General features: G+C 50.4%; 1 protein-coding gene across 1 annotated transcript in view; it reads left to right on the forward strand.

The window, feature by feature from the left end:
- Window positions 1–25,864, forward strand: part of FRMPD1 (FERM and PDZ domain containing 1) — a 33,451-nt gene extending 7,587 nt beyond the window's left edge. The window contains exons 3-15 of the mRNA XM_077816509.1: window positions 846–948; window positions 2,122–2,167; window positions 5,290–5,397; window positions 7,587–7,682; window positions 8,671–8,796; window positions 10,846–10,965; window positions 11,756–11,892; window positions 12,868–12,994; window positions 13,603–13,698; window positions 17,269–17,451; window positions 18,890–19,037; window positions 20,578–21,387; window positions 23,316–25,864. Of these exons, the coding sequence (XP_077672635.1) occupies window positions 846–948; window positions 2,122–2,167; window positions 5,290–5,397; window positions 7,587–7,682; window positions 8,671–8,796; window positions 10,846–10,965; window positions 11,756–11,892; window positions 12,868–12,994; window positions 13,603–13,698; window positions 17,269–17,451; window positions 18,890–19,037; window positions 20,578–21,387; window positions 23,316–25,765 (4,550 nt within the window). The 3' untranslated portion in view covers window positions 25,766–25,864. The remainder of the gene's footprint in view (window positions 1–845; window positions 949–2,121; window positions 2,168–5,289; window positions 5,398–7,586; window positions 7,683–8,670; window positions 8,797–10,845; window positions 10,966–11,755; window positions 11,893–12,867; window positions 12,995–13,602; window positions 13,699–17,268; window positions 17,452–18,889; window positions 19,038–20,577; window positions 21,388–23,315) is intronic.
- The last annotated feature ends 1,312 nt before the right edge of the window (window positions 25,865–27,176 follow it).

Here is a 27,176-nt window from a genome sequence, read left to right on the forward strand (position 1 = left end):
GAGCAGCCAAGGCTGGGAAGGGTGAGTGAGCCCCTACCCTTAGCATCCCCCCTGAAGCCAGAGGACGCCACACAGGGACATAGTCCCAGCTTTCATGGAGCCTGGTGTCCAACCGCCCTGGGCACAGAGCTGAGCTGGGTTTGGCACCAGTGGTACCAGGCTGGGTTTGTTCTAATAGCATTCGTTCCTTTCCACCTCGTTGATCATGCCCCAGGCTGTGTCGCTCCATGACACTTACCCCGCCTCATCTCCTCCCCCCTCCATCTGCATTCCCCTCCTCTGCCTGTGCCCCATCTCTGCCTCCCTGCCTTGCCCTCACAAATCCATGCCACACCTCCAATCCCTTCTTTGCCACCCATTTCCTTGGGTGACCTCTCTCCTGCCCCACCCACCCTTCCCTGCCAACAGCACCAACCCACGTTAGCTCCCTTCCCCTGGTTCCTGTACAATGCACACGCACGTTCTGGGCCTGAGCCAAAGCCCCCGGAAGTCACTGGGAGCTGTGCTGCTGACCTCAGTGGGCCTTGGATTCTGCCCTTTGATTTCAGCGACCAGTCATAGACTCTGAGACCAGAAGGGACCATTGTGAATTGTTTACTAGGGTTATTAACTCTGGCTGTTAACTGTAGTTGGGGCTACTGACTGGGTTGAGTGCCACTCAACCCAGTCAGGAGCATAAGTCTTCAGCTGTGGGAGGGATGGAGAGAGAGTTTGTTCTCACCATCTGGGGCTGGAAAACCAAATATAGATGTTTCACTGAGTAGCAGTGCCTACAGCTGTGATCTGCAAAAGCCATAGGGAAGCTGTTTTGAGCAAGTAGCTGACCTGCTGCTGATCTCCGCTAGGAAGCACAGCCGATGGGAAGCTGCTGCCCGGCGATCATATCCTCATGATAAACAACAAAGCTGTGGAGGACATTTCTATTGAGCAGGCAGCTGACCTGTTGAGGTAGGATCGTGTGGATGGTACTGGCCACTCCTGGAAACTAAAAGGGGGGATAAAGATTTAAGGGCAAAGTTCTAGAATTCCAATCCCGGGGCTGCCTGGCAATTGCAGTTGCAATCCTGGCTTTTCACAGTGGAAATTCCACTGGTTGTTTCATAGCGAGTGCATCAGACCCAAGTGTGGGCTGTTTTCTCTGAGAGTCTGAACACAGATGTGCAAGAGAAACTCTCTTGTTTCCTGCGAATCTCTCTCTCATGTTATGTGGGTTATGATAGTGCTGAGTGCCCCACCCGGTTACGTTAGCCAAGGCTGTAAAACAGGCTCATCAACCTTTCCCTGTGGCCCAGCCGCCACGAAGGGGGACAGGGCTCCACACTGAGCGGGCGTGGGTTACACGCTTGATTTTAAAAACCCCGTTAATGGTAAAAGTCCCTGGTATGCCAGCTAATGTTAACACAAACTCCTCAACAGAGCTGGTCGGAAAACAGAATTTCCATTCCCTGAGAAATCGACATTTGTGGGGAGGGGTGAAAAATAGTTCCAAATTGAAACAAAGAGCTGACCTTTCCCATGGAACAAAAATTCCCCAAAACATTGATTCCGGACCATAGAAATGTTTCATTTTGATAATGTCCAAACTTTATAATATGTAAAATATTAAATATAATTTACTATACTGAATGCATATGTGATAGATTCGATTTAATATAAATCAAAGTTCAAATGAAATTGATCAAAACAAAGTCGAGATGAAATGTTCTTACCTTCCTGAAACGGAATGTTTCTGAATTGTCACAAGGAAATGAGAAAGTTACAGGTTTGTCAAAGTTGACGCATTCCCAGGATTGCAAAGTTGATGCATTTCAGTTTTGGCGAAATTCCATCTTCTGATCCGACGGAAAAGTCTTCCACCCAACATTTGTCAACCAGCTCTACTCCTAGCAGCGAAAACATCTTTCTATTTAAGGTAGCTTGTGCTCGGTGGAACAGAGTGGAAACCCCATCAGCCTTCTCTGTGACCATTGCCAAGCCAGTGCTCCCCCCAAGAGCTGGTAAAACAGAAGCACCCCGGGGGGGGGGGGCAGCGTATGCTATACATTACTGGAATTGGTTCTTAGTCAGAAGGCAACATTGTGTTTACTGCTACGCTCGGCTAATTGTATTTGTCTGTTACAGGGAACCCGAAGACTCGCTCCTCCTTACTGTTCTGCGATGCACTTCGGTAAATTGCATTTCTCTAACCCTTTCGCTAGAACTGCTCCTTTGCAACAGGACATTAACCCTAGGATGGGTAACAGGGCTGGGCCCACAAGTGGGAGACTGTGCAGGGGCCCCTCGAGAATGACTGGCCCGTTTCAGAGCACAGCAAGGCTGGGTGTGTAATGTTGAGTGGTACATCAGAAGCTGTAAAGGAGCTGTTACTCATTCCAATGCACACAGTTGTACACGCATCTCTCTGGGGCCTGGCGCTGCCCTTGGTGAATTTTTCCAGCAGCATTGCCTCACAATTCTTCTGTTTGGAGGCAGTGTCGGGGGATCCTCCCCCATCCCTGAGGCCCCGCAGTCCGACTTCCTGGCTCCTTGGCAACGGGGCTGTGACGTCATGGGCTCTCTGCCTAGAGACTGCCCCAGAGCTCCCACGCAGGTGACGGGGGTCCCAGGGCAACGTTAACATGCACTGGGGAGTCGCATGGATTTGTGGGGGTGGGATGCTGCAGGCCTCCAAGAGCCACGGAGACGTGTGTTGGAGAGAGTTGGTGCAGGGGACGCGGGCGTGCCTTAGAACTGATGCTCCACGTGCTTGTCCTGGAGTTAGGAGCTGGGGCCGTGTTTGTTGTCTTGAATAGCAGGCCAGCACTTGTGCACTCACAATAATGTTCCTGAACCAGCAAAGGCTGCCGAGATCTCGAGATCTCCCTGCATCCAACGGGCAGAGAAAAACCTCTGTCTGAAGATCCTGGCACTTCTGAGAAGAGCCTGATTATTATTATTTTTTTTTTTTTAACACCTGGGATAAGCCTAAACTCAGATCTCCCTGGGACTTGATCGCTTCTTCTTGCTATGTCCCAGTCCCTGGTAGCCAGGGGAGGTCCTGCTGTCCTCTACAGCGAGTGCTCAGCTGTGCAATTAGGGAGCTCCATAGGGGGACCCTGTGGCCGGGTCACCGAATGCTACTTTAAAGCTCTTGCGGTGGTCAAGCTGCTTTTTTGAACCTATTGGTTCAATTTAAGGGTTCGTCCTTGCTGTCTGGGCTCTGTGTGATCGTCCATCGCCACCTAAGGAGACGTCTCCTTGGAAAGGTGAATTCCAGAAGTGTATGTTGCCGTTGGTTGTCTGGCCAATCTCAGATCTCGCTGCTTTCAGCTGCTAAACCTCCTGCCTTGTTTTCCCCTCCCACTGGGTGGTTCTGTGACTCACTCCTCCCCCCCGAATCAGGAAGTTAGCTCTCATTCACTGTGTCCTCCTTCCATTAAGGTTGAAGCTGTGTATGTACCGAGGCCTTAGGAAGAGACCTGAAGTGTTCTGTTAAAACCTTAGTGCTTTTTGCTGATTCGTTTATGATGAGGAAATCTGGAAAGGCCGGAATGCCTCCCAGGATGTGTTTATCCGAACGGATTGACAGGTGTGCTAAAGCAGAGCTGCAAAGCAAGGACAAAATTGGGATTGTGCCTTCTATGGCTTCCTGTGATGTATGAAGACTGCCTGAAGCGTTGGGGGAGGCGGGAGTTACGTTTTTAAAAAAAATCTTAGGAGTATAAAGAATGTCAGGTCTCCTTTTCCCCGGATTTGCTGGAGGAGTCACGAGAGTGCTCGGACTCAGAATGGGAGGTTTCTCAGGCCTCTCCTGAAGATGTGACGGGGACGGAGTCTTTTAACAGACTTTTTTCTCCCAAGTGTTTCTCAGGTGGTTGAATTACACAGGCATTAACACAGCTTTAAGCAGGTTGAGTACACAGTCACTCCCCTCTCCGTTAATCTGGCTTCCCCTGTGTGGGGTGTTAAAATCCTTCCAGGGCTTTGACTGGCCGTGACATCTTGCAAGAAAAGTGAGGCAGACAAGACCTTAGCGCTTAACTTGTGAAACCAAGCAAAGAGGAAAAAATGCCTTTTGAATGAGAGAGGTGCGGAGAAAGGGACAGGAAAGTCGCGCAGGCCTTCATGCATCATAAAGGCGCAACTCAGGCACAAACCTGTTTTTGTTTTTTCCTTTGTAGGTCACTTTAAGGACTCCTGCAAATACCCAAGATCAGCCTTGGCTAGTTGGGGCAGGCAGTTGCCCCTAAAAGCCCTGCCGCCTACTGAGCGGAGAGGTACTGCCCCCCATCACCAGCTACGTAACAGCTCTGCTGGGGCCTCGTCTTTCGCCTGCTCTAGGCATGCTAGAAGTGATGGCTCAGTGATGGGGCTCCACAAATGCACCCTGCAGTGTGTCTGTTCTCGTTCCCTGGCAGGGCGCTATAATTCTCTATCCCAATGGGACCTGTACTGTGTTCGCTTGGAGAAGAGACTTTTCTCCCCTAACTGTGAATAGCTTTTCTCCAATAAACAAGATCATTCTGTAAAGCGCTTCCATGTAGTGGGAGTCTCGCAGGAACACAGCAGCACCCTGAGAGAGTGCTGTGCCAGATCAGATCGGTTAGGGGGATGCTAACAGCCCCCCCCTGCCCTTCTACACACCCCAGTCTTCTTAGGAATTGTTACCATGTGAAAGCAAATAAGGTCAGTACTGGTGATTCAGCCTGCAAGTTAATTGTTTATCAGAGATCATATATGGCACCTAACAAGCTCTCTAGGCTTTCCATAAGCATAAACAATCGCCTCGCCCTGGGGTATCTTGAACATGGAAACGTAGGCACTGCTGGGGGCGTGTTCCTAAATGTATGCAAATATGTAAACACCCATGTAAATCTACAGTCTGCTGATTGGCTGTTGTCGAGTAACAGGACACCTTTGTGGTCATGTGACACCTTTGACAAAACCTTTCTAGATCAGTGGTGGCCAGTCACCTCTAAGTGTGCCAGTAACACTAGGCTTATAAAACCTCTCTTCCAGGCACCAGGGCTTTAAGGATGAGCCTCAGTGGGAGACACTGGATGCCCCGCAGGGTGAGCCTGGATTATGGGGCAGCCCAAAGTCAATTGCAGGGTGCAGCATGCCTAGTGACATGGGAGTCGGCGGGCAGTGGCTGGCACCCCTGGGTCTTTCCGCTGGTTAGTCTGGCCCGGGTTCCCCAAAGGACTGCGAACCGCCATTTCAGGTCATGGAGACCTCCCGCACATGTGTCTTGTTCTCCCGTTCAGCAGCGGCAGGTCACATTACAAATGCAGTGCTGGTGTTTTTCAGGGTGGCCCTAAATCGTCATTTCTTACGGCCGAGAAAAGGGCGCGGCTGAAAACCAACCCCGTCAAAGTGCGGTTTGCCGAGGAGGTGCTGGTGAATGGACACACTCAGGTCAGTGCGGTGCTGTATGAAATCGTTCACAAGAGCCTGCTCAGTGGCAATGCTGAACTATATTGAGCTAAATGAGCAATACCATTAAACGCAGTTAGGATGGCGCAGATGCTGCTGAATTACAGAATAGAGTGAGCTCGTTGGACCTGGCACTCCCTTTGTTGTGTTTGGTCGTTTGTCTACACAGCGAGTGGCCAAGGAAAGGCCCAGGATTCACGTGGCTATATGTTGCTACCTTGAATGCGCTGGAAACGGGTGCTTAGTCCTGTAGTTCTTCCATGCTGAGGAGGTAACCACGGTACCTCCTCCGGTTCCCATGGCAATCAAGTTTAATGAGTTGTGTTGTCTATTGAACTTGGCATCATATGTTTCCTTAAAGGTGTGTTAAGTGACCTGATGTAACTGAATTGTGCTTTGGTTCTCTGCTGTAACTTGCCTCAGGGCATGTTTATGTTTAGACTGCTACAGCAGCCTAGGGCTTCAGTGTCGATGCTACCTTCGCCTATAGGAGAGGGTCTCCCATTGACCTACGTGATCCACATCTCCCAGAGGCGGTAGGTCGGTCAGTGGAAGAATTCTTCCATCCACCTAGGGCTGTCTACACTGGGGTTAGGGCAGTATAGCTACATCTCTCAGGGGGGTGGATTTTTCACACCCCCCGAGGCACGTGTAGCTATGCTGAAGTAAGTTCCCAGTGTGGACCAGTCCTAAGATGTCTGCAGGACTCCGACGTCTGCCTTCCTGATCTCTCATTTACAGAAGTATCCAGTCGTCCTATCCTGGCTTGCAATATGAAATGCACTTGGGTAGCTCAGTCGTACAACGTACAGTAACTGTACAATTTCAGGCAACTTGATACATACAGAGTGTGCAGCATGTCTGTATCTCCGTCTGTCTGCAGCTCAGGCCAGGGAAATGTGGCAGAAAAGGATACCAAGCTGCAACACTTGGGGAGCCGTTCCTGGCTGTTAAAGGGAAATCATGTCATGTTTCCAAAAGCTGCTACCCCTTTCAGATAGAAACTGGGCTGAAAGAGCATAGCATCCATAATGGTTAGTGTAATTCCAACAACTGCATAGCCTTCTGCTTCAGGAACAGTACCGTTGTCCTCTTAATGGAACGTTGCTAACTGAGCTAAACCTCATTTGGAAATAGCCCAAACGCTCCCTCATGCCGCTGAAATCTGAAACTCCAGTTCTAGAGCAGGAATTATTGATGAGACCAAAAGCTTTCAAGCCTTCATTTTCCAGGGTAGATCTGGGTTATATCCTCAGAGCAGAGCTCTGTGTGGGGGACAGGTCATGCCAGGCTGAACATCATTAGATGTTTTAGATATACTTGGAAGCTGTAGACCAATCCTAATTTGCCGTGAATCGGTGTCGTGCCGTTGTAGTCAATGGAGCAATGTTTACGCCAACTGAGGAGCTGGGCCTACATTTTTAGAATTAATTTTTAAATAGTCTACAAGATCCTGCCAAGAAAGAGCAAAATTGTCAACTTGGCTGAACTAGCAGAAAGACAGCCTACAATAATTGTCGACTGGAACATAATCATTACCTATGTTGAATGTAGCATCAGCAACAATGTGTGGTTTTTAATTTGTCCCTAAGCTCTGTATAGAGATTCCAAGATGACTTTTGAGCTGATGTTACAAAACAACAGCAACATCTTATTTATGCCAGTAGCCTCACCGGACACATTGGGTTAGATCCTCATCTGGTATAAACTGGCATCGTTTCACTGAAATCAACGGAGAAATGTAACCCAGTGGGTCCGATTTACCCAGCTAAGGGTCTGGTCTCTTGAGGCTACTAATGTGAGACCAACAGAACTTGGCTCGATTACAACAGCATAAATGTGTTACCTTTCTCTGTAATAAATAATCATTCTTGGGTCCTCCAATAGGAACTGGACCAAATTCATTTTTGGTGGGACCTGCTGAGTTGAGTGGGATTTTTATCAGGGGTGAATTTGTCACTTGATGCCTCTTCTTTGTCCTCTGTCTCATAGCAGGACATAATGCTAATATGTCATGAATGGGGCTTTGTTTAAAGGCGGAGAAAGTTTTGCATTTAAATCTGTATGTGTTGCATTACTAAAGATGAGCCCTTGAGTCAGTCCCAGAATACCAAAAACCCTTGCCTTGCTGTGCTGTGACACTTGAGCTCCCAGCTTGTTTTGTTGTGCAGGGGAATGCTCTTCTGTGCGTGCCGAATGTTCTCAAGGTATACTTGGAAAATGGACAGACGAAGGCTTTCAAATTTGACACCACCACGACAGTGAAGGTATTGTGGCTTGTGTGGTTACCTTTATTCCGCCATTTAATCTCTGCTACTTCACAAAAGGTAGAAATATACCAGGAATTGATTGTCCGAGACGATCTAGTGAATGTGGACCCCAGATGGGTAGATACAAAGCTCACCGGATTTGGGGGGCAGGGAGTGGAGAACGGCAATAGGCTCTGGGCTTTTACAGCCCTCTATTTTTTTGGAGCAGCTCAACACCCAGATTGACATGGAGCTGCAGGTGCTCCACCGTTGGCAAATGAAGCCGTTACCTTTTAAAATTGCTTATGATAAGGTCTAGTGGTGCAGCGGGTATGGAAGATCTGCAGGCCTGGGAACACCCTGGGACTTCGCCTTCAGCGGGGCAATGGAGCGATAAGCAGGGGAGACCAACTGCAGTTCATCCCGTCCTCCACTGAGCAGCAGGGGTATTGCTCGCTCCCCTCAGCCGAAGGCGGGTTGGTGAACTCGGCCTGACTGGAAGGGCAGAGTCGAAGGGGTCTGGGAGGTATAGAGGGGTCAGGAAACGAGAAGTCCAGAAGGAACTAATGAGGAATCTTGGAGTGAGAGAAGAGACAGGGTTAATGGCCTGGATCGGGTACCACGAGAACTTAGACTTGAAGAGCTGGCGAAGATGCCAGGATCCCGAAGAGCCTGTCAAAGGAAGTATCCAAACAGTGGTAGTAAAATGAGCCTGTTGCCCCATCTTCTCTATAATGGGTTGTGGGAAAACCGTCACCACTGTGCCCAGGAAGGGGGAGGGAGTGTGCGGGAAGAGTGAGGGAGCTCCTGGGAAGAGTGTCTCTCTGATATCAAATGCAGCCCTTCCAGCTGAAAAGTCCATGATTACCTTGCAGAACTGTCGTTAGCATGCTGGAACCTAGAGCCTCTTTGTTAACATCCAATCTCGTTAAGCATCCTAGTGATGCCCGACCATTGTGTTCAAAACTCCTGAAATCAGATTGTCCCTTGTGTCTTTCATTGGCAGGACATAATCCTCACCTTGAAAGAGAAGCTCTCCATCCAGAGCATTGAGCACTTCGCCCTGGCCTTGGAAGAACAGTACAACATTTCTAAGCTCTACCTGCTGCATGAGGACGAGCTCATTGAGCAGGTCAGTGCTGCCTGCAGAGCTCCTGCCATGCCTGTCTGAGCAAGGCAGCGTTTGTCATGCAACCCGCTTAGAAAAGAGCCCTTGCCCAGCTGCTGGCGTTTTCCTGGGCGCATCTCCATGGACACCCAGAATAAAGGGGGATTGAGGAGGGAGTAAAGTGCAGAGTAAACGGGGATGTGCAGTGCAGTGCAGACTAAACAGGGATGGAGGAGGAAGTGTTGGGTGGCAGGATGGGGACTTGGTGGGAAGGGGGAGCTCAGTAGCTGAGTGCGAGACCCGATCACGAGCTCCCGCGTCAAAGGGGGGATTCTGAGCGGCGCTGCCTCCCCAGAGACGCCGCCGTCCTAGCTCTGCCTGTCCCACGTACACTGGCTAGTGACGGCACTGCAGCCTGGCCTTCCTGCTCTGGGACGGAACCGAGAGCATAAACGTTCGTAGCGCCTCGCTCCCTTCCTGCAGACGGTAGCGCTCGTGGCCGGCTTGTTTTGCCGACGCTTCTTCCTGCTGTCCTCGTTTCATAGCAATGAGGCCATCTAATCTGAACCCCTGCATATCACAGGCTGTTAAGTGTCACCAAGATCCCCCTAAATTGAGCCCAAAAGCTTCAGTTAGACTAAAGCATTTCAGGCTCCAGGTGACTAAACCATCACGTGCCCCAGGCAGAGAAGAGAAGAGGCCAAGCGCTAGCAATGGCAGGGAATGCATTGTGTGTGGCATGCCCAGCTGATCCCAGCAAGTGGCCCATGGTGCTTGCTGCAGAGGGAGGTGAAAAGCCCCCAAGGTCCCTGCTAATCTGACCTGGGGGAAAATTCCTCCTCGACCCCAGGCCCAGTGATCATCTTGACCCTGGGCATGTGAGCAAGACCCACCAGCTGGGCATCTAGAAAGAGGATTCCCTTGACCACCTCTGAGCGCTGGCCTGCCCTGTCCAGTGTCTCCTCTACAGCTGTGGCCAATTCCTGCTCCTTAAATGGTCCTCCAGAAAAGGGCACCTCTGATCTGGGACTATATAAAAAGAAATCAAGGCTGGGGTTTTCCAAAGCAGTCGGCGAGGGGCGGCCTGGCTGGGCTCCCCTTTGAAGTCCATGGGAGTTTTGCCTCAGCAGAGTTAGGCCAACCCTGAGTGCTATTTGCAAATCCCACCCCTAACATTTCTCATTCTTGTCTTTATTTCCTGGGTACTTTTATGTTCCTAACTTTGAGCTAAGACTCTGAGCAGCCCTTCCTCACTCCCTGACATCTCACCAGTCAGTGAGACAGGTGCAAGATGTTGAGGCTCACTCGTTAAAGTCCCATTATTAAATACCAGGCATGTGTCTCTTTGGGAACTTCTCTTTCCATCCAGTTGATGAGCCAGTTCTGGATTTATCCAAAATAAAATATGCTAGTATAATCCAGCGACTTTCAGAAGGTTTAACTGACATTTCGGTAGGACAAACAGCACTTCAATCTTCTGTCTTTTTTTTTTTTTTTTAAATGCTTTCCTCTGTTGCCCTAGTAGGGCCATGTGATCAGTCTCTGGTGTAGGGTTTGTAGCATTACGTATTCACAAAAGATTTATATTTATGACATTGAGACCGGGGTGCAGGTCCTTTGCCCCAACTTGTTGTTGTCATCCCAGCTAAAACAGTGTGACTGGATTTGGACTAGTTGTTGTACCCCTGTTGTACCTGGATCCCAATTACACTATAACCTCGATGGGGCAGAGCCTATCTCTGTGCAGCACCAGGCCCAATAGGGCCTCTGGGCATAGCCCAGTACAAATCAATCATCTTCCTGGCTTTTCTGGGAGATTGTGGAGTCTTTAATGAAGTTCTGCAAAGGAAGTAGCGTCCACTTCATCTGACTTTAATTCTCACATTGCTTCCCTCTCAAAGAGTCACTCATGCCTCCTTGTCACTAGAGAAAGTGGCCCACTTGCCCCCAAACCAGACGCCGCGTGATTTTTGTTCTGCAGGGTGTGAAGGGCTGCCCTGTGCAAATTCATTGCACCTGCTGGAATTCACAGAGCTTCTATTGTTTGACACTATTTTATTTTGTTCGTTCCAGGTGGTCCAAAGGAAAGATTCCCATGATTACCGGTGTCTCTTCAGAATCTGCTTTATCCCGAAGGATCCATTGGACCTCCTACAAGAAGATCCAGTTACCTTTGAATACCTTTATTTGCAGGTGAAAACAGAACATCTGATACTGTATTGATAACTCTTTCCGTCCTAAGGCCTTGCCTCCCATTTAGGATTAAAGTGTGATATTTAAATCAGTGTTGTTAAACTGGGGCCAAAAGCTGAGTGGATATTATCTGGCTCTGAGTGGCTTAGTGATTCCTAATCTGAGCCTTGATTTGTTAATTACTTATGCCCTTCATAGGTGCCGACTCCATGGGTGCTCCAGGGCTGGAGCACCCATGGGGAAAAATTTAGTGGGTGCTCTGCACCCACTGGCATCCAAGCTCCCCTCCCCCCCACTCCTCTTTTCCCCCCAACCCGAGCGCGCCATGTCCCCGCTCCTCCGCCTACCTTCCAGTGGTTCCCCCCCCCCAGCCGCTGCCAAACAGCTGTTTGGCAGCGCGCTGGGAGGGAGCAGGAGGAGCGGGAACCTGGCACGCTCAGGGGAGGAGGCGGGGCCGGGGCGGGGATTTGGGGAAGGAGTTGGAATAGGGGGCAGGGAGAGGGTGGCGTTGGGGCAGGGACTTTGGGGCAGGAGTGGGAAGGGGTGGAGTGGGGACGGGGCAGAGGGGGCATTGAGCACCCAGGGGAAAGCGGGGAAGTCGGCACCTGTGGCGCCTTTCACATATGGATCAAAAATGGTTGAGCCAGGCAAAAGGGGGTGCCCAAGCAAAGTCATTCCTTTGGCACGTGGCCCGTGCTGCTGAAGGTACTATAACAAATAGCAGGTCATTTGGGCTTCTTCCTCTCTGCCGTGCTGCCTGCATGTGTTAACCTGGCTGTGTCCCTTCCAGAGCTGCAGCGATGTGCTCCAGGAGCGATTTGCTGTCGAAATGAAGTGCAGCGTGGCCCTGCGCCTGGCCGCACTGCATATACAAGAGCGGATCTATGCTTGCGCCCAGCCGCAGAAAGTGTCTTTCAAATATATAGAGTAAGTGGAAAGTCCTCTGCCGTTCTAGCTGACCCAAGTCCCATATATCTTTTGTGCTGTGGCTGTGATAGGCACCAGAGAAATGGAAGATGGCTCGGTCAGGGCGGTGGTAGTAGATTGGATCGTGCTCTGTCCTTATCCATTAATGCTGAGTCTATATATTAGTTACGCGAATCCTTTTAGAGAGAGAGGAGCAGCAGGTTGAGACGGCTGCACAAAACCAGCCCTCTCCTATCTCCCTTCTAAACCGCCCGCATGGCATACTGGCTCGAAATGTCAGCCGGAGGCTGGGCTGAGCTCTGTCTCTACAGCAGCACCTGTAATGTGTTAGGTAGTTATTGTTGCACCGGGCAGGATTTTATTTAAATCAAGGCTGCCTGTTGCAGGCGTGTTTGTTGGGAGTTCTGAGTGCAGTGGCCGAAGGCCGTATCCTTTACAACTGCCCAGGAATGGCCCCAACAAATCTATAGCGCGCATCTCCCCTTCCTAGGCAGACACGCTGTGCGGCACTTTATTGCATGGGTTGTTCGGACGTTTGTAGCCTAATACCTGCAGCCCCAGCTGGGCTATGTGTTCACCTCTGCCACTGAATTAGTCTTTATAGTCAGATACGCCATGCCCCAACGAATAAAGGAATAGACAGACACGTCAACAGAAAGCTCCATGATGGGCTTAATTAGCAAGTAATACTTATTACATTGGAAAAATTCTCCATGGGAACAACTGGCCTATAATCTTAGACTGGCAGGAACCATTAACCCAAAAGTCACCAAAATATTATCCTCTTTTAAGCAAAGCCAAGCGCACTTTACAAACGGAATCCTCAGTCCATAGGTTGCGGCCAGAAGGGACCATTATAATCACCTAGTCTGACCTCCTGTATGACACAGGCCAGAGAAAACTCACCCAGGAATTTGTGCAACAAACCCGTAATTTCTCTTGGAGCTATACCCATCTGCTCTGTCTTCATGGCAGGAAGGACTGGGGAATAGAAAACTTTATATCTCCAACTTTACTCCGAAACATGAAAGGCAAAGACATCAAGAAAGCCATCAGCTTTCACATGAAGAGGAACCAAATCTTACTGGACCCAAGACAAAAGGTAGAACCTATGCATGTGTGTGAGATCGCTCAATGAAAGCCAGCCGGCTCGGCCACTGAGCCCAGCTCAGTGGGACTGAGCCGAGATGGTTTTAGCACCATGTTCTACACCAGCCTTCTCCAGCTGGGGTCCTCACAGCCTTGCTACTGCATTTTATTTTGTTTTCATGGGGGCTGCATTGCACCTCTCTTTACTCTTCTCTCTGTCCCCTCTCCTTTGGTACAGCTATTTCTCCCAGCATTAGCATTGCTTGTGCGCTGCTTCTGCAGGTATAGACAAGCCCTTGTCAAGAGGGCAGTCAGAGATGGGAGCCAGAAGTCACAAAGTTGGGTCGCCTCCTAAGCAGACTATTCCCAGTGACCCCCTGGGCTGCCACCTTTGCCTTAGTGGGCCCTGGAACTTACTTCTTGCCTGCTGTGTATAGGAGGAGGGCAGTCATCTAGTTAGAGGCGTGTGTTTGTGCGTGTGATCCATCCAGTCCTGTGAATTGTACACGGCTGCTTTCATCCAAATGAAAAATTTAGAAACCCCTTTACCCACACGCCCGACTTTTCCCAGTGGTTGGTTTGTAACTTTCTCAGAAATATTTCTTTTCTTTAAAATCCAAGCACGTCCTCTCGGCCACACAGGTGCGTCTGAGCTACCTGCAGATACTTGGAGACCTGAAAATGTACAGCGGGAAAATCTTTAATGCCACCCTAATGGTATGTGCATTTGTTTGTCTGTGATTTTAGCAAATCTTTGTGTTTTCTCTGGCCATCCTTTCTGTGTGTGTTGTGTTACCATGCTGTGGGAAACAAACGCGTGCAATGGGGGTCATTTTTAGCACTACGCTGAAACTGACCACGCCGTGCCTTGATTAAAGCGCACTTTCTGTGAAGCAGGATGTCTTTTTTTTTTTATTAACAGCTGAGAATCAAAAACAACCTGTTAACCTGCTGCTGGGGCATCTTCCCCCAGATTTGTTCTGCCAGCAACACCAGCTTCATCACCCATTAGTCGTAGTTGCCCTCAACCACCTTCACGCTTTCTCCCAGTTCTGCCTCAGATCAGCTCCCTGGAAAAATCCGAAAAGCTTTCCCATGTCTTCCTTCACATCCCTCCCCTACCCTCCCCTCTGCCATGCTGCCTACGGGACGCTCACCATCGGGTGTGTTGGCATTGCTGCGTCAGCTAAACGGGCACATATCTCTTGGCCCTTTCCAGCAGTCGCATTCTAAATCCTTAGCCAGTGCAAACCAGCATAGCTCCTTTGAAGTCAAGACCATAAAACCAGGTTTTGAGGATCCTTTTATTTATGTGTTGTTAAGAAGCGCAGGTGTGGCATTCAGTGTTGGTCTTGTGGATCTTCAGATGTGATTGGTCCATTGTTCCATGGGCAGGTTCTAATGCCCTTCAAAGATCTGAGAATATTTTAAATGCCATTAAAAAAATACCCTGACATTGATTTGGGTCAAGAGCCATCCATTTTCAGGGGAGGTTAAGTCAGCAGTGTGCCCTTGTTGCCAAGAAGGCTAACGGCATTTTGGGCTGCATTAGTAGGAGCATTGCCAGCAGATTGAGGGACGTGATTATTTCCCTCTATTCGGCACTGGTGAGGCCACACCTGGAGTATTGTGTCCAGTTTTGGGGCCCCCCCACTACAGAAAAGATGTGGACAAATTGGAGAGAGTCCAGCGGAGGGCAACAAAAATGATTAGGGGCTGGGGCACATTACTTATGAGGAGAGGCTGAGGGAACTGGGGTTATTTAGTCTGCAGAAGAGAAGAATGAGGGGGGATTTGATAGCAGTCTTCAATTGCCTGAAAGAGGGTTCCAAAGAGGATGGAGCTCAGCTGTTCTCAGTGGTGGCAGATGACAGAACGAGAAGCAATAGTCTCAAGTTGCATTGGGAGAGGTCTAGGTTGGATATTAGGAAAAACTCTTTCACTAGGAGGGTGGCGAAGCCCTGGAATGGGTTATCTAGGGAGGTGGTAGAATCTCCATCGTTAGAGGTTTTTAAGGCCCAACTTGACAAAGCCCTGGCTGGGATGATTTAGTTGGGGTTGGCCCTGCTTTGAGCAGGGGGTTGGACTAGATGACCTCCTAAGGTCTCTTCCAACCCTAATCTTCTATGATTCTATGATGTTTTCCCTTTGAAAGAAGGTCTCCTGACATAAGGCATGACACAATCTTGGCTGACACATAGGATTGAACCAAGGACCTCTGCAGCTAACAGCAGGAACTGTCACAGTTTATGCTAGAGAGTCAGGTTCTAGAGCTGGCAGCTGAGACGTTCACGTCCTCTGAGGACCAGGCAGAGACGGGGGCCTGGAATGCACACTCACCAGCAGGGCCATCCCTAGGGGTTTTGGTGACCCAGGACATAGGTGCCAAGTTTCTAATCTGCTCCTCCTCACCCCGCCTGCCCAACTGCTGCTTGCCTCCCTGTTCGCCTCCTCACCCGGCTTGCCCACCCACCTCACCTCCCCGCCTGCCTCTTGCAGGGCCCCCCAAAGCGCAGGGCCTGGGGCGGCTGCCCTGATCTGCTGTACCCAAGGGACAGCTCTGCTCACCAGTGGATTACTATTGCCTTAGCCTTATTCACACTGAGTAGTACTAGTTGAAAATTTTCCATCTCTAGGCTGTCAGGGGAAAATTGGGTTTTTGATTAAATTAATTTTTTTAAGAACAGTGTCTGTTTTCTGAGGGAAAGGTCAATATTTCATAATATATAGATATATTTTCCTGGGCAGTAGTGGGGCTAAAATGTTTCAGAGCACAGAACTCCTGTTCCCCTACCCCCCACGATGCCAGCCGAGGGAGAGCGGCGGGTGTGGCGATGTGCCTGGGCACTGATCACCCCAGCGTGTGCATCTGCCATGAGATTGACGGGGCAGCCACGCTGGGCGGAAGGGGGCTACGTCCTGGCTCTCGAGCAGTGGAATGTCTTACAAATGGATCATTTAGAATCTGGGGAGGTCACTTAAAAGGATGTAAATGCAGCCCCATCAGGGGGCACCCAGATGCCCATGGGAGGGAGATCCCATTAATCGTCTCTCCTCGGTGTGCCACCCTGGGGCCGGTGAGCCCTGGGTTCACAGCGCTGAGTGCCCATCCAGAGCAGCCCATCTGACAGCTAGGCTAGTGCAATTCACAGATACGGTAAATGAAGGACCTGCAGAAAGATGACCAGCATTTTAGACCCACGAGGGACAGGGGTAAATTAAAAGATGGGGACAGGAGCAGGCCAAGGAAGCAAGGGTGTTAAACACATGATCTTGCAACAACCCCTAACATCCCACCAACCCAATCAATATAATGAAAGAACCCCACACCTGCCAAAGCGTGGGCAGTGGGGCTGGAGCTCCATGTGACAGGCAGGTGTCCCTTCCTGGGAGACCAACAACTCTCCTTCAGCTCAATGGAGGCCCTGGCAACCCCGAGCCTTGGCCATCCCCCACCAGCTCCGTGTCTCTCTCAACCGCAGGGGGGCAGGCCTGGCACTGGCAGAGGGAGGGGCAGAAAAGGGGACATTCCCCCCCTTGCCCCCAAAACGATCTTTGGGAGGTCCCGAATTATTGTCAGGAAGGCCAAACTATGTGCAAAGGTGTCCAGAGTTAGCCGGTGGAACAGCAGCTTGGAGAGTCTTCGTCCGTTCTAGAAATTCTAAATCTCCACAAAATACTGACCCACCCGCCACATCTTACTGGTTTAAACTCTTAAAATCCCAGATTTTCCAGGAGTCGAACGAGCCTTCGGCCTCCTGGAAGGTGGCTTGTTGTTTGCAAAGCAACTGCCAGGAGCATGCAAACACCTACTCCCCTGGAACCTGAGAACCGGCCTGGCAGCTGGGAGGAGCCTCCCAGCACGGGTCGGCAGCCAGCGCACTAGAAATAGCAGCGTGGCCAGCTGCCCAGGTACAATGCTGCCTGATCCTGTGGGTACGTGCGTGGGCAGCTAGCCTGAGCCACCACAGCCACGCTGCCCTTTCTAGCACGCTAGCTCGCCTCTGTCCAGCTGTGCAGGGAAGCACCCTCCCAGCGACCGTGTAGATGTACCCGGTGAGGCAGGCAGCCTCCATCTCACTTTAATCTCTGCACTGCTGTCGCTGAAGTCCCCAAACTGGAGCTACCCACTATTCACATTTGGGGGCCAGTAGAAGTTGACTGCTTCCCCTAATTGAAACGTGCCAAGCCGTAATGCACAACTCTGGATTCTGCGTCCCGCTTTGTCACGAGGTTCCTGTTTAGATTTCTACGAAGGCTGGATTCTAACCCACCTTTCTCCGGTAGCTACAGGACAGGGAATCGTATGTCGCCTTGCTGGTCGGAGCGAAGTATGGGATCAGCCAGATTATCAATAACAAGCTCAACATCATAACACCCCTGGCGGAGTTTGCAAACATCAGCAGGCTAGAGCTTACCGAAGAGTCTGAGAAAGTGAGCATGGTAAAGATCTACCTTCAGGATGTGAAGGTAACTGCAGCTTCAGATGGTGCATGTGTTGGGAGAGTTGTTCCTCGATCTTCTCAGTGATCTAATCGTCTAATTGAATTCCTAATGCTAGTAAAGACAGCGATGTGTTTGTTTTGCTGTTTCTGTTATTTTAATAAATGCAGTGGTGGGACCTTTTTTCCTAGTTACTTTGTAGTATATCGCTGGCTATCATGACCAATGTGCATTAACACTGTGCTCAAAAGGCAGCATGTCTCCCTAGTGCCTAACCATTCGACACACTAGCAGACTGTATTTATCAGAGTTTCTATCACTTGACAATTCTTTTAAAGGAAAATATTTTGCATTGGATAAAATAGACTAAATTAGCTGTTACCACTCAAGGAAAAGATCTTGGAGTCATTGTGGATAGTTCTCTGAAAACATCCACTCAATGTGCAGTGGCGGTCAAAAAAACGAACAGAATGCTGGGAATCATTAAGAAAGGGATAGATAATAGGGGAGTAAATATCATGTTGCCTCTCTATAAATCCATAGTACGCCTGCACCTTGAATACTGCGTGCAGATGTGGTCGCCGCGTCTCAAAAAAGATATATTGGAATTGGAAAAGGTTCAGAAAAGGGCAACAAAAATTATTAGGGGGATGGAACGGCTTCCGTATGAGGAGAGATTAATAAGACTGAGACTTTTCAGCTTGGAAAAGAGACAGCTAAGGGGAGATATGATTGAGGTCTATAAAATCATGACTGATGTAGAGAAAGTAGATAAGGAAGTGTCATTTACTCCTTTTCGTAACAGGAGAACTATGGGTCACCAAATGAAATTAATAGGTAGCACATTTAAAACAAACAAAAGGAAGTATTTTTCACACAATGCACAATCAACCTGTGGAACTCCTTGCCAGAGGATGTTGTGAAGGCCAAGACTATAACAGGGTTCAAAAAAGAACTAGATAAATTCATGGAGGCTAGTTCCATCAATGGCTATTAGCCAGAATAGGCAGGAATAGTGTCCCTAGCCTCTGTTTGCCAGAAGCTGGGAATGGGTGATGGGATGGATCACTTGATGATTACCTGTTCTGTTCATTCCCTCTGGGGCACCTGGCACTGGCCACTGTCGGAAGACAGGACACTGGGCTAGATGGAGCCTTGATCTGACCCAGTAGGGCCATTCTTCTGTTATGTTAATGCAAAGACAGGAGAACCATTAGAAGAGATGCAACGCGGTCAAGGAAAATGAGATTCCTTTAAAAAATATTTGGCTGTCCTTCATCAGTAGGACACTGGGCATCAAAGAAAAATCTGTTTCCCTTTCCTCCTTGTGGCCCACTCTGTAATACGCCTCTCCATACCTGGGACAGGATGGGAGATCGGGAATGTCCTTTTATTAAGTGCACATCTCTTCCGGTCACTTCGGGGGCCAAGTGTGAATAGAGTAATGCATTTTTTTTCGTTACAGTTGCTGACGCTGATGCTAGAATCAAACAGTGCCAAAGATCTCGCCTGCCTCATTGCCGGTTACTACAGGCTGTGTGTAGACTCGGGCGTCTCCATATTCATCTGGGGTGAGACTAAGCAGCAGGCCCACCGCATCTCCATGGAAGAAGGTAAGAACTAGTCGCCTTTTTCAACAAAGGGTGGCGAGTGACGAACCACCTTGACTAATCACTTAGGAGCATCTGTTACCGCAGACGCATGTCAGGTGCAGAGTTTTCTGCTAGGAAGTTAGTGCCCTCTTGAGCCCCAGCTCATGGCTCACAACTCCTTGAAGCTATTGGAAAGACTGTTCTCTTTCCACTTACACTGGAAGCTACTTGGGGCAGGGGCTGTCCCTTTGTTTGGTGTCTGTACAGCACCTGGCATAGTGGGACCTGGTCCATGATGGGGGCTCAAGGAGGGCTCTTACCCGAGGCACTACTGCAATACAAAGAAATAATAGTAACTTTTATAATAATAACAACAATAATAATAATAAGCCACACACAGGAGAGGGTTCAAAGAATAGCCACGAGAATCATAGAATCATAGAAGATAAGGTTGGAAGGGACCTCAGGAGGTCATCTAGTCCAACCCCCTGCTCAAAGCAGGACCAACCCCAACTAAATCATCCAAGCCAGAGCTTTGTCAAGCCGGGCCTTAAAAACCTCTAAGGAAGGAGATTTCACCACCTCCCTAGATAACCCATTCCAGTGTTTCACCACCCTCCTAGTGAAAAGGTTTTTCCTAATATCCAATCTAAACCTCCCCCACTGCAACTTGAGACCATTGCTCCTTGTTCTGTCATCTGCCACCACTGAGAACAGCCTAGATCCATCCTCTTTGGAGTCCTCCTTCAGGTAGTTGAAGGCTACTATCAAATCCCACCTCGTTCTTCTCTTCTGCAGACTAAATAACCCTAGTTCCCTCAGCCTCTCCTCATAAGTCATGTTCCCCAGCCCCCTAATCATTTTTGTTGCCCTCCGCTGGACGCTTTCCAATTTTTCTAGAATGATTAAAGGATTAGAAGACCTGCCTTATAGTGATAGACTCAAGGAGCTCAATTTATTTAGCTTAACAAAGAGGTTAAGTTAGGGTGACCTGATCAGTCAATAGTACCTACCTGGAGAACTAATATTTCAGAATGGGCTCTTCGATCTAGCAGAGAAAGGTCTAACACGACCCAAAGGCAGGAAGTTGAAGCCAGACAAATTCAGACTGGAAATAGAGTGTAACGTTTTAACAGTGAGAGTAATTAACCACTGGACCAACTCGCCGAGAGTGGTCCGTGATGGGGAATCCACCACAACTTGTAAATCAAGGCCAGAATTCCTGTCGGAAAGCTCTGTGTTACCAGGCAGGTCAGACTAGGTGGGCCCCGTGGGCCCTTCGGCCTGGGAATCTAGACATTAGACTGTATTAGTGACCAGCTCCAGCACTGGCTTCTGCTTTCAGCCGCAGGGTAGGACCTGGCACTAGCTTGCAGGTCGTGGCCCTGTGGGACAGACTGTGTGCCGTGCTCGTTTGTTCAGAATCCGAGCAGCAGTCACAGGAGTGGGTCTCTCTCTAAGAGTGCAAGGGGACTGAATTGCTGCTTGTTCTGGGCTTACTGGGCTGCTGTACCCAGCTGTTTGCATTGGCCTGTGCTCACCCGGTGTCTTTACATTGCAGGGTACGAGTCGAGAACCTGCAGCGACTCCGAAGACTCTTGGGAACTGGATTCCTCTGTGGAGCGCTTTTCGGACCCCCCCTGGCTGAACCCCGGCAGCGTCCAACCTCTGTGTGAGGAGGAGGCAGGGCACGAGGAGCTGCCTGAGCTGGAGCCAGAGAGCAGAAACCCTGGAGGGAGGAGCGACGGGACGGACAGTGCGTCCGAAGCCTCTGACTTGGCCAATACCGAGAGCAGAGACTGCAAGACCAGTGGCTCGAGTGACTCAATGGACGCTCTGGAGGAGGACGACTTGGAGGCCTGCTCCTCCAGCAGGCCAGAGTTCCTCCAGTTTTTCACACCCACTGTTCAGGAACTCAGCTGCCAAGACAAGAGCGTCTTCGCTCTGGCCAGCAAGGAGGGGAGCGGTGGGGCAGAGTCTGAAGATTTCCTTTGTTTCTTGCAGTTCTCTCAAGGAAGCCACCCTGGGCCTGAGCAGACAAGCCTCAAGCAAAGAGGGGAGAATGAGGCGGATGCTTCGGCTCTCAAGACCAAGCTGTCGGAGGAGAACGTGATGGAGTATTACAGTCTCTGCTCCAGCATATCCCCAGCCAGCAATGGAGAGAGAAGCGTCCTCAATCATAGCCCAGGGAACGGCTCTGTGAAGGACCTGCCGGCCGAGTCGGGCCAGCAGGAGGGACTCTACAAGGTCAATCCAACAGCGGAGGAGAATGACCTCATCCTGCACCCGCCTCCGGGCTACGGGGACACCAGCTCCGAGGATGAATTCTACGATGCTGCAGACAGGCTGACCCCAACAGACGTCCTGACAGGTGTGCTCAGAGAAGAGGTTATGTAGTAAATCAGCTCAGTAGGGCAGGGACGCTCTCTTACCCAGCACACTTAGTATGGCAGGACCTAATCATTCCTGGGGTGCTCTGGTGGTACGGCTGGACGAGTGATGAATAATGAACCTAGGGGTGGTCATGTGTCAGATCCACAATGCTGAGAACATGTCCCCCTTGTTCAATTTCCCAAGGTTTTCCTGAAGCTCTTTTGACTCGCAAACAAGCTTTGTACACAAACTTTAAACGTCCCTTCTCCAAGAATGAATCCCTCGCAGGCAGAAATGCTGTGCAGAGAGCACATCGAATATCGTAGCTATAGGGTTGGGTGGGATTTTTCGGTAGCACCCAGGTGAGTTCAGAGCAGCAGTCCCAGTGAAAGTCATGGGATCTGTGCCCCTCAGACCATTCAGCATTCTCGAAACCCCACCTGCTATCACAAGCACAGTAGAGTACGGACATATATGGAACATGCATGTTATTTAAAGGTCTTTAAGCCTCAGTAGTACCCATGTGAGTTTGTTGTGTTCGCTGCGTACATGATGCACTTTGCGAAGTGTGTGTGGTCCTCACAAATGCCGTGGGGGGTGCAGCTGGCCCAGAGGCTGACCGCTGTGCTCGGGGGTGGCATGGGCTGGCAGGAATCCTGGGGGGTGTAGATACAGGAGCAGGCCAGAAGAAAAGGAAGCGGGAAAGCTGTGTAGGGACTAAGTGGTTCAGTCCAGAGAATGGGAGGGAGGGAGGGGACGCTGTGTAATGGTGGGAGGCTGCTAGGAAGGAGATAGGGACCCATTCCTGCCAGGCTTGCCTGACCCCTGACACCGAGCGATGATTCTTAGCCATTCTTAAAACCTAAAGAAATCCCCAGACTAAAAGTTGAAAAACTCTTATCACTTAAACTGAGCCCCAAAGCCCCAGGAGAGCACACTGCAGCTTCCTCTCTCTTCCCCTCGGACAGATCACAAATTACCATTCCATTTTACAACCCACCAGCCCAAGTCTGGACAATACAGAAATGCATAGCTAGGGGCACGCTATCCATCCATCAGCCCTGCCAATTAAGGCCTAGAGTAAGTCAAGAAGAAGAAAAGTTTTCAAAAGAAAAATGATTCGTTACGCAAACAGGCATGCAATTAGCACTTACGCTGCGCTGCGATTATACTCACGCTCAGAGATGAAATGGTGTAAGTCACTGGACCACAGAGTGAGCTACAGCCTTACAATCCTGGAACCTGACCCTACGCTCTTCATGCTCATTTAGAAAATCAGCTCCTTTTATAATTAACATGAAACTGCCCTTTCCCAGGATTCTAGTTCTACCACCGCCTTATGGGCTCTTTACATTACACACTATTTAAGTTAACAGCTGTCCCTCCCACGCTATCAATGTAGAGCGCATTTTAACAACCCATTCTCAAAAACACTCGCTTAAAAACCCTGCAAAAACCAGTTACCACGACCAGCAGCTTGTAACGAAGCTAAACTAGCCCCTGGTCAGCAGTTAGTGTAACTTAACCCTGGGTCGCGTCCTTGCTAATTCTTTCTTTCCCATAACGCTCTCTGTCTCCTGTACTCTTGTATGCTGAGGCCCCAAACCTAACTTCTGCTCGGTTCTTAACCTAAACCATCCTATAAGCTGCACCCTCTGTGCTGAGCCACGTAGGACACAGGTTTGTCACAGCCCCCCATTTACAGAGCTTTAGCTCAAGCTAGAGCAGCTCATGCTTTTAGTGCTCAAGGTTCCCCAGTTCAATCCCTGGTATCTCAGCCAAGATGGCAGACGTTCCCGATGCATGGTTATCATCAGTCCAGGAGACCCCGTGAACAACCCATGGCTCTCTGTGTGTAGCCAGTTATGCACACGTGTGGGGAACACTACCATCTCCTTACCCTTGTATTCTCTTCTTTCCTGGCAGGCTCTAAGGCACTGTCCCATGAGGGGAAGGGCGATTCCTGCTTCCTGAAGAAGTCGAGGTGCTACAACCTGGGGGAAAGCTGCATGTCGAGACAAGCTACCAGGGAGAAGTACAGAAAGGAGAAGGAGCTGAAGCATGCGAAGAGCCTGAGAAAGAGGAGATCTTTCCTACAGACGGATTACACGTCGCAGGTTACCTTCCCGGTGGCTCCATCCCCCTCCCTGGAGAGCACTGATCCTGCATGCTGCTATGAACAGGAGTCCCAGCTGCCCTCCGTCTCTCTCACTCACATGACATCCTCCTTGGACAACACTACCGGGGAACCCGCGCTGCTGGAAGCCAGGACCTTTGCCCAGCTAGAGCCTCAGAGCGAAGCCAAGAGTAAAAACCCTTCATCTAGCTTCATGGAAATAGAGCCGGACGCCACAGAAACCAACTCAGTAACCGCCTCAGTCATCCCTTCCATTTCAGCCAGTCAGCTCCAGGGTGACCAGGAAGGGAAAGAAAATTCGGACCTAACCCCGTTGCCCAGCTGCGCGGAGAACAGCCTGGGGCCTCTTGATTCTGCATGCACATGTGACAGTGGCTGCATAAGTCCTTCTGAAATATCTTCCCATGTGGGAGACATCAAAGACCCAGAACAAGCAGGAGGCGCCTGGAACAGCCCCGGTGGCTGTGGTCGCCCGTTTTCTGAAACCGAGGATGGATGTATAACCCGCACGGTGCCGCAAGAGCAGCCAATGCCACAGAGTGCCGCGGAGGCTCTGGAAGGCCGCCGTGAACTCAATACGGCTGCACATCAGGGCAAAGGAGGGATCCCTGCTTGTGCTGAGCCCGGGCCTTCTCCATTGGGGTGCTACAGAGGCCAGCCGTTGCCCCAGGCTGCAGCTTCAGACCTGGATTCTCCGTCCACTGCTGATAAAGGAGAAGCACGTGAACAGCTTGTGCCATCATCTCCCTTTGCAAGGGGAACAGCTGATCCCACTAGCTGGGCAGTGAAGCAAGATGCTGAAGTGGTATCTGGAGAGAGACCCAGCAAGAACCTGAATGGAGAACCCTTAAGAAGAGTGGAAGATAAAAACCATTTGGGTTTCTCTAATGCCACGGAGCTGCTTTCAGGCTTTAACAGAGCATCGGGAATAATCACTCGCCTCTCCTGGCTTTCGTTTGGAACCAGGACAGACCAAGCAATGCCCTGCCAGCAGGGGGGCGTGGAGGATGCCCCCCCAGCAGAGACTGTGCAAGCTGTTGGCCCAAGTCCCTGGACAGCAGGGCATTCCAACTCAGGTGCCCTCGGGAAGGAAATGCGTTTTTCCTCCGCTTCTCCAAAATTGCACCCTCCTCCGCAGCTGCTTAGTGGCCAGCGCCCAGAGGAGAGAGAACCCAGAGAAGATGCACTAAATGCGGATGGTCGCCACGAACAGCCCCAGCCCGCTCTGACTCCTCTCCTCACAGAGGAGACCTCGGAGCAAAGAAAGGGCTGCCACATAATCACATCACCGGGGCTATGTTCTCCTTCCCCCAAAGATAGTGATGGCGTCTCAGCCCACAGAGAGGGAAACTCTGGTGCAGATCAGTCGCTGCTTTGTGTGACCCATGAAAAAGATGCCCCAGTGTCTACGAGCTACAACACAACGCGTCCTTTGGGTTTGACTAGTGTTAAGGGGACCCTCTTCCTCAAAGCTGGCATGGACAAGTGCAGCTGTCACTTGCCTTATGCCAGCTGCTTCCGCGGGCTAGACAATGACCTAGATCATGAGTGTGTTGATTCTGCACATAGCACTTCCTCCAGGCCTTTAACAACCCCACCGGCTGCTGGGAGCTTGTCGTTCCTAGGCCAGCCCCCTCCCAGGACCACGGACGAGAGTAACTGTGTGGCTGCTGAGCCTAGTGGGAGTGAAAACGGCCCATGGCCAGAATCTCACCCAGAAGCTCTGGGTCAGTTGCAAGAGAGAGCAGGGAAGTCACCGGCTGACTTCTCTCAGTTCCTGGCGAATGTGGCAGAGCTCCAGGCCCTTGTGAGGCAGTTCTCGGGAAACCGAACGAAACACCCTCGAGACACGTGCACAGAACATTACTCTGAACACAAGCACGTGCTCTGCGCGGAGTCCCGCAAGCTGATGGCCAGCTGCCAGAAGGTCCTACAACCAGACAGGCCTTCTGAAGAGCTGCCAGGTGCATTGCAGGAGACCTTCCGGGACCTCATGCGACTGACGGCGCTGTGTTTCCAGTTCACAGCCTGTGGGCTGTGCGGGAGACGTCACAAGGAGCTCACAGTCAATCTGAAGGACGTGGTTTGCACCTACCATGAGTTTGTCCGCGCTGCTCTCCAGACCGAGGGGAAGGGCGGTCACAATCTAAGTGCGACGCTGCTCGCACGCCAGGGCACGGCCCTCACGGCAGCAGTGTTCTGTCTAACCCAGCAGTTCAGGGCAGCGCCGGCGGTGTGAAGACGGCCGCTCCGCTGGACAGACTCTCATACTCGTGTACCGCTGACAGGAAAGTACCCAACAAATGTTTACTGTATAACCCATTAACCCAATAAAATATCTCCCACAGAAAAGCGACGTGAGTCATTCAGCAGTCTGGCCGCACACCTCAAGGCATGATCATAATGAAGCTAGACTAGCCCCCGTTCAGCAGTGAGTGTAACGCAGCGGCTGCCTTGAACCCCCTGAAGGCAGCAACTTACTAAGTAGAAGGCAGGACATTTTCCAGAAAATCCCCTCCCCTTCTCCCTGTAGCCATGCCTCCTGGGGCTAGGCGGGGGTGGAATGGGAGTGTGACCACAGGGCATTCGGCACTGCGTCATATGGACCAGCTCAGCGTAGGGTTAGACAACATTTAACACGGCTGTGGCCTCTGCTTGAAAGGCTGCCCGCCGTTAGATGACTCAGGCCCTTAAACATTGCAGCAAAAGCCTCTAACAGCAACCCCACCGTCCAGATTCCACACAGCAGTGACACCTCCAGCGGGGCTGGAAGCTAAGCCACGAGACCACTTCAAAAAGCAAAGCCTCCCCCTGGATTAATAATCTACCTACAAACCACCCCAAGGGTGCAGGGGCCCAGGAGCGTGTCCTGGGGGAATTCTGCACCAAAAAATTTAAAAATTCTGCACACAGTACTTTAAAAATCTGCAAAATTCTGCATATTTTATTTGTCAAAATAACACACACACACACCAGTTTCAATTATTTTGGTAATTTATTTCAAAATACTTGTCAGGGAGAATGTCCGTAACAATACGGACAATAAAAAAGATTCAGGAAATGTTTTTTGACAAATAGGTGCCTTACTAGGCATATAAATACAGAACTCTGAGTAAAAATTCATTTAAACTGCAATACAGAACCATATTCCCACCCTCCCCCCGCCCCCGCTTCCAGAAACAGTGCAAAGGCTTGGGGGCGTTAGGGGTAACAGAGGAGCTGAGGGAAGTAATTGCCAGGAAAGAGCCTGAGTGGGAACTTGGAGGGTTGTTGGATGTGGGGGGGGAATGTATGGAACATGTTTTTTTTTTTTTTAGAGGGGTGGGGATTGTTAGGAAGCCTCCCCCATGCAGACCCTGGCTGATCCCTAGCTGCTCCCATTCAATCAGGCACATCTGTCTGTCCCTATATGGCCATGCACCCCCCATTCCCATGTGTCCTTCCACCCTCTCTCAGACACCTCCATGTCTCCCTGCACCCCCATTCCCATGTCTCTGTGTCCCCACTCAGCTAACCCCTTCCCCCATGTGTCCCTACCCCCCTCCCTCATTCCCATGTGTCCCTATGCACCCACTCAGCCACACACACACCCTGCTTCCCCCATGTGTCTCTGCCCCCTCTCCCGTGTCCCCACAGGGCCCTGCACCTCC

This window comes from Eretmochelys imbricata, chromosome 5 (genome assembly GCF_965152235.1).
Source record: "Eretmochelys imbricata isolate rEreImb1 chromosome 5, rEreImb1.hap1, whole genome shotgun sequence".
Taxonomy (NCBI): domain Eukaryota; kingdom Metazoa; phylum Chordata; order Testudines; family Cheloniidae; genus Eretmochelys; species Eretmochelys imbricata.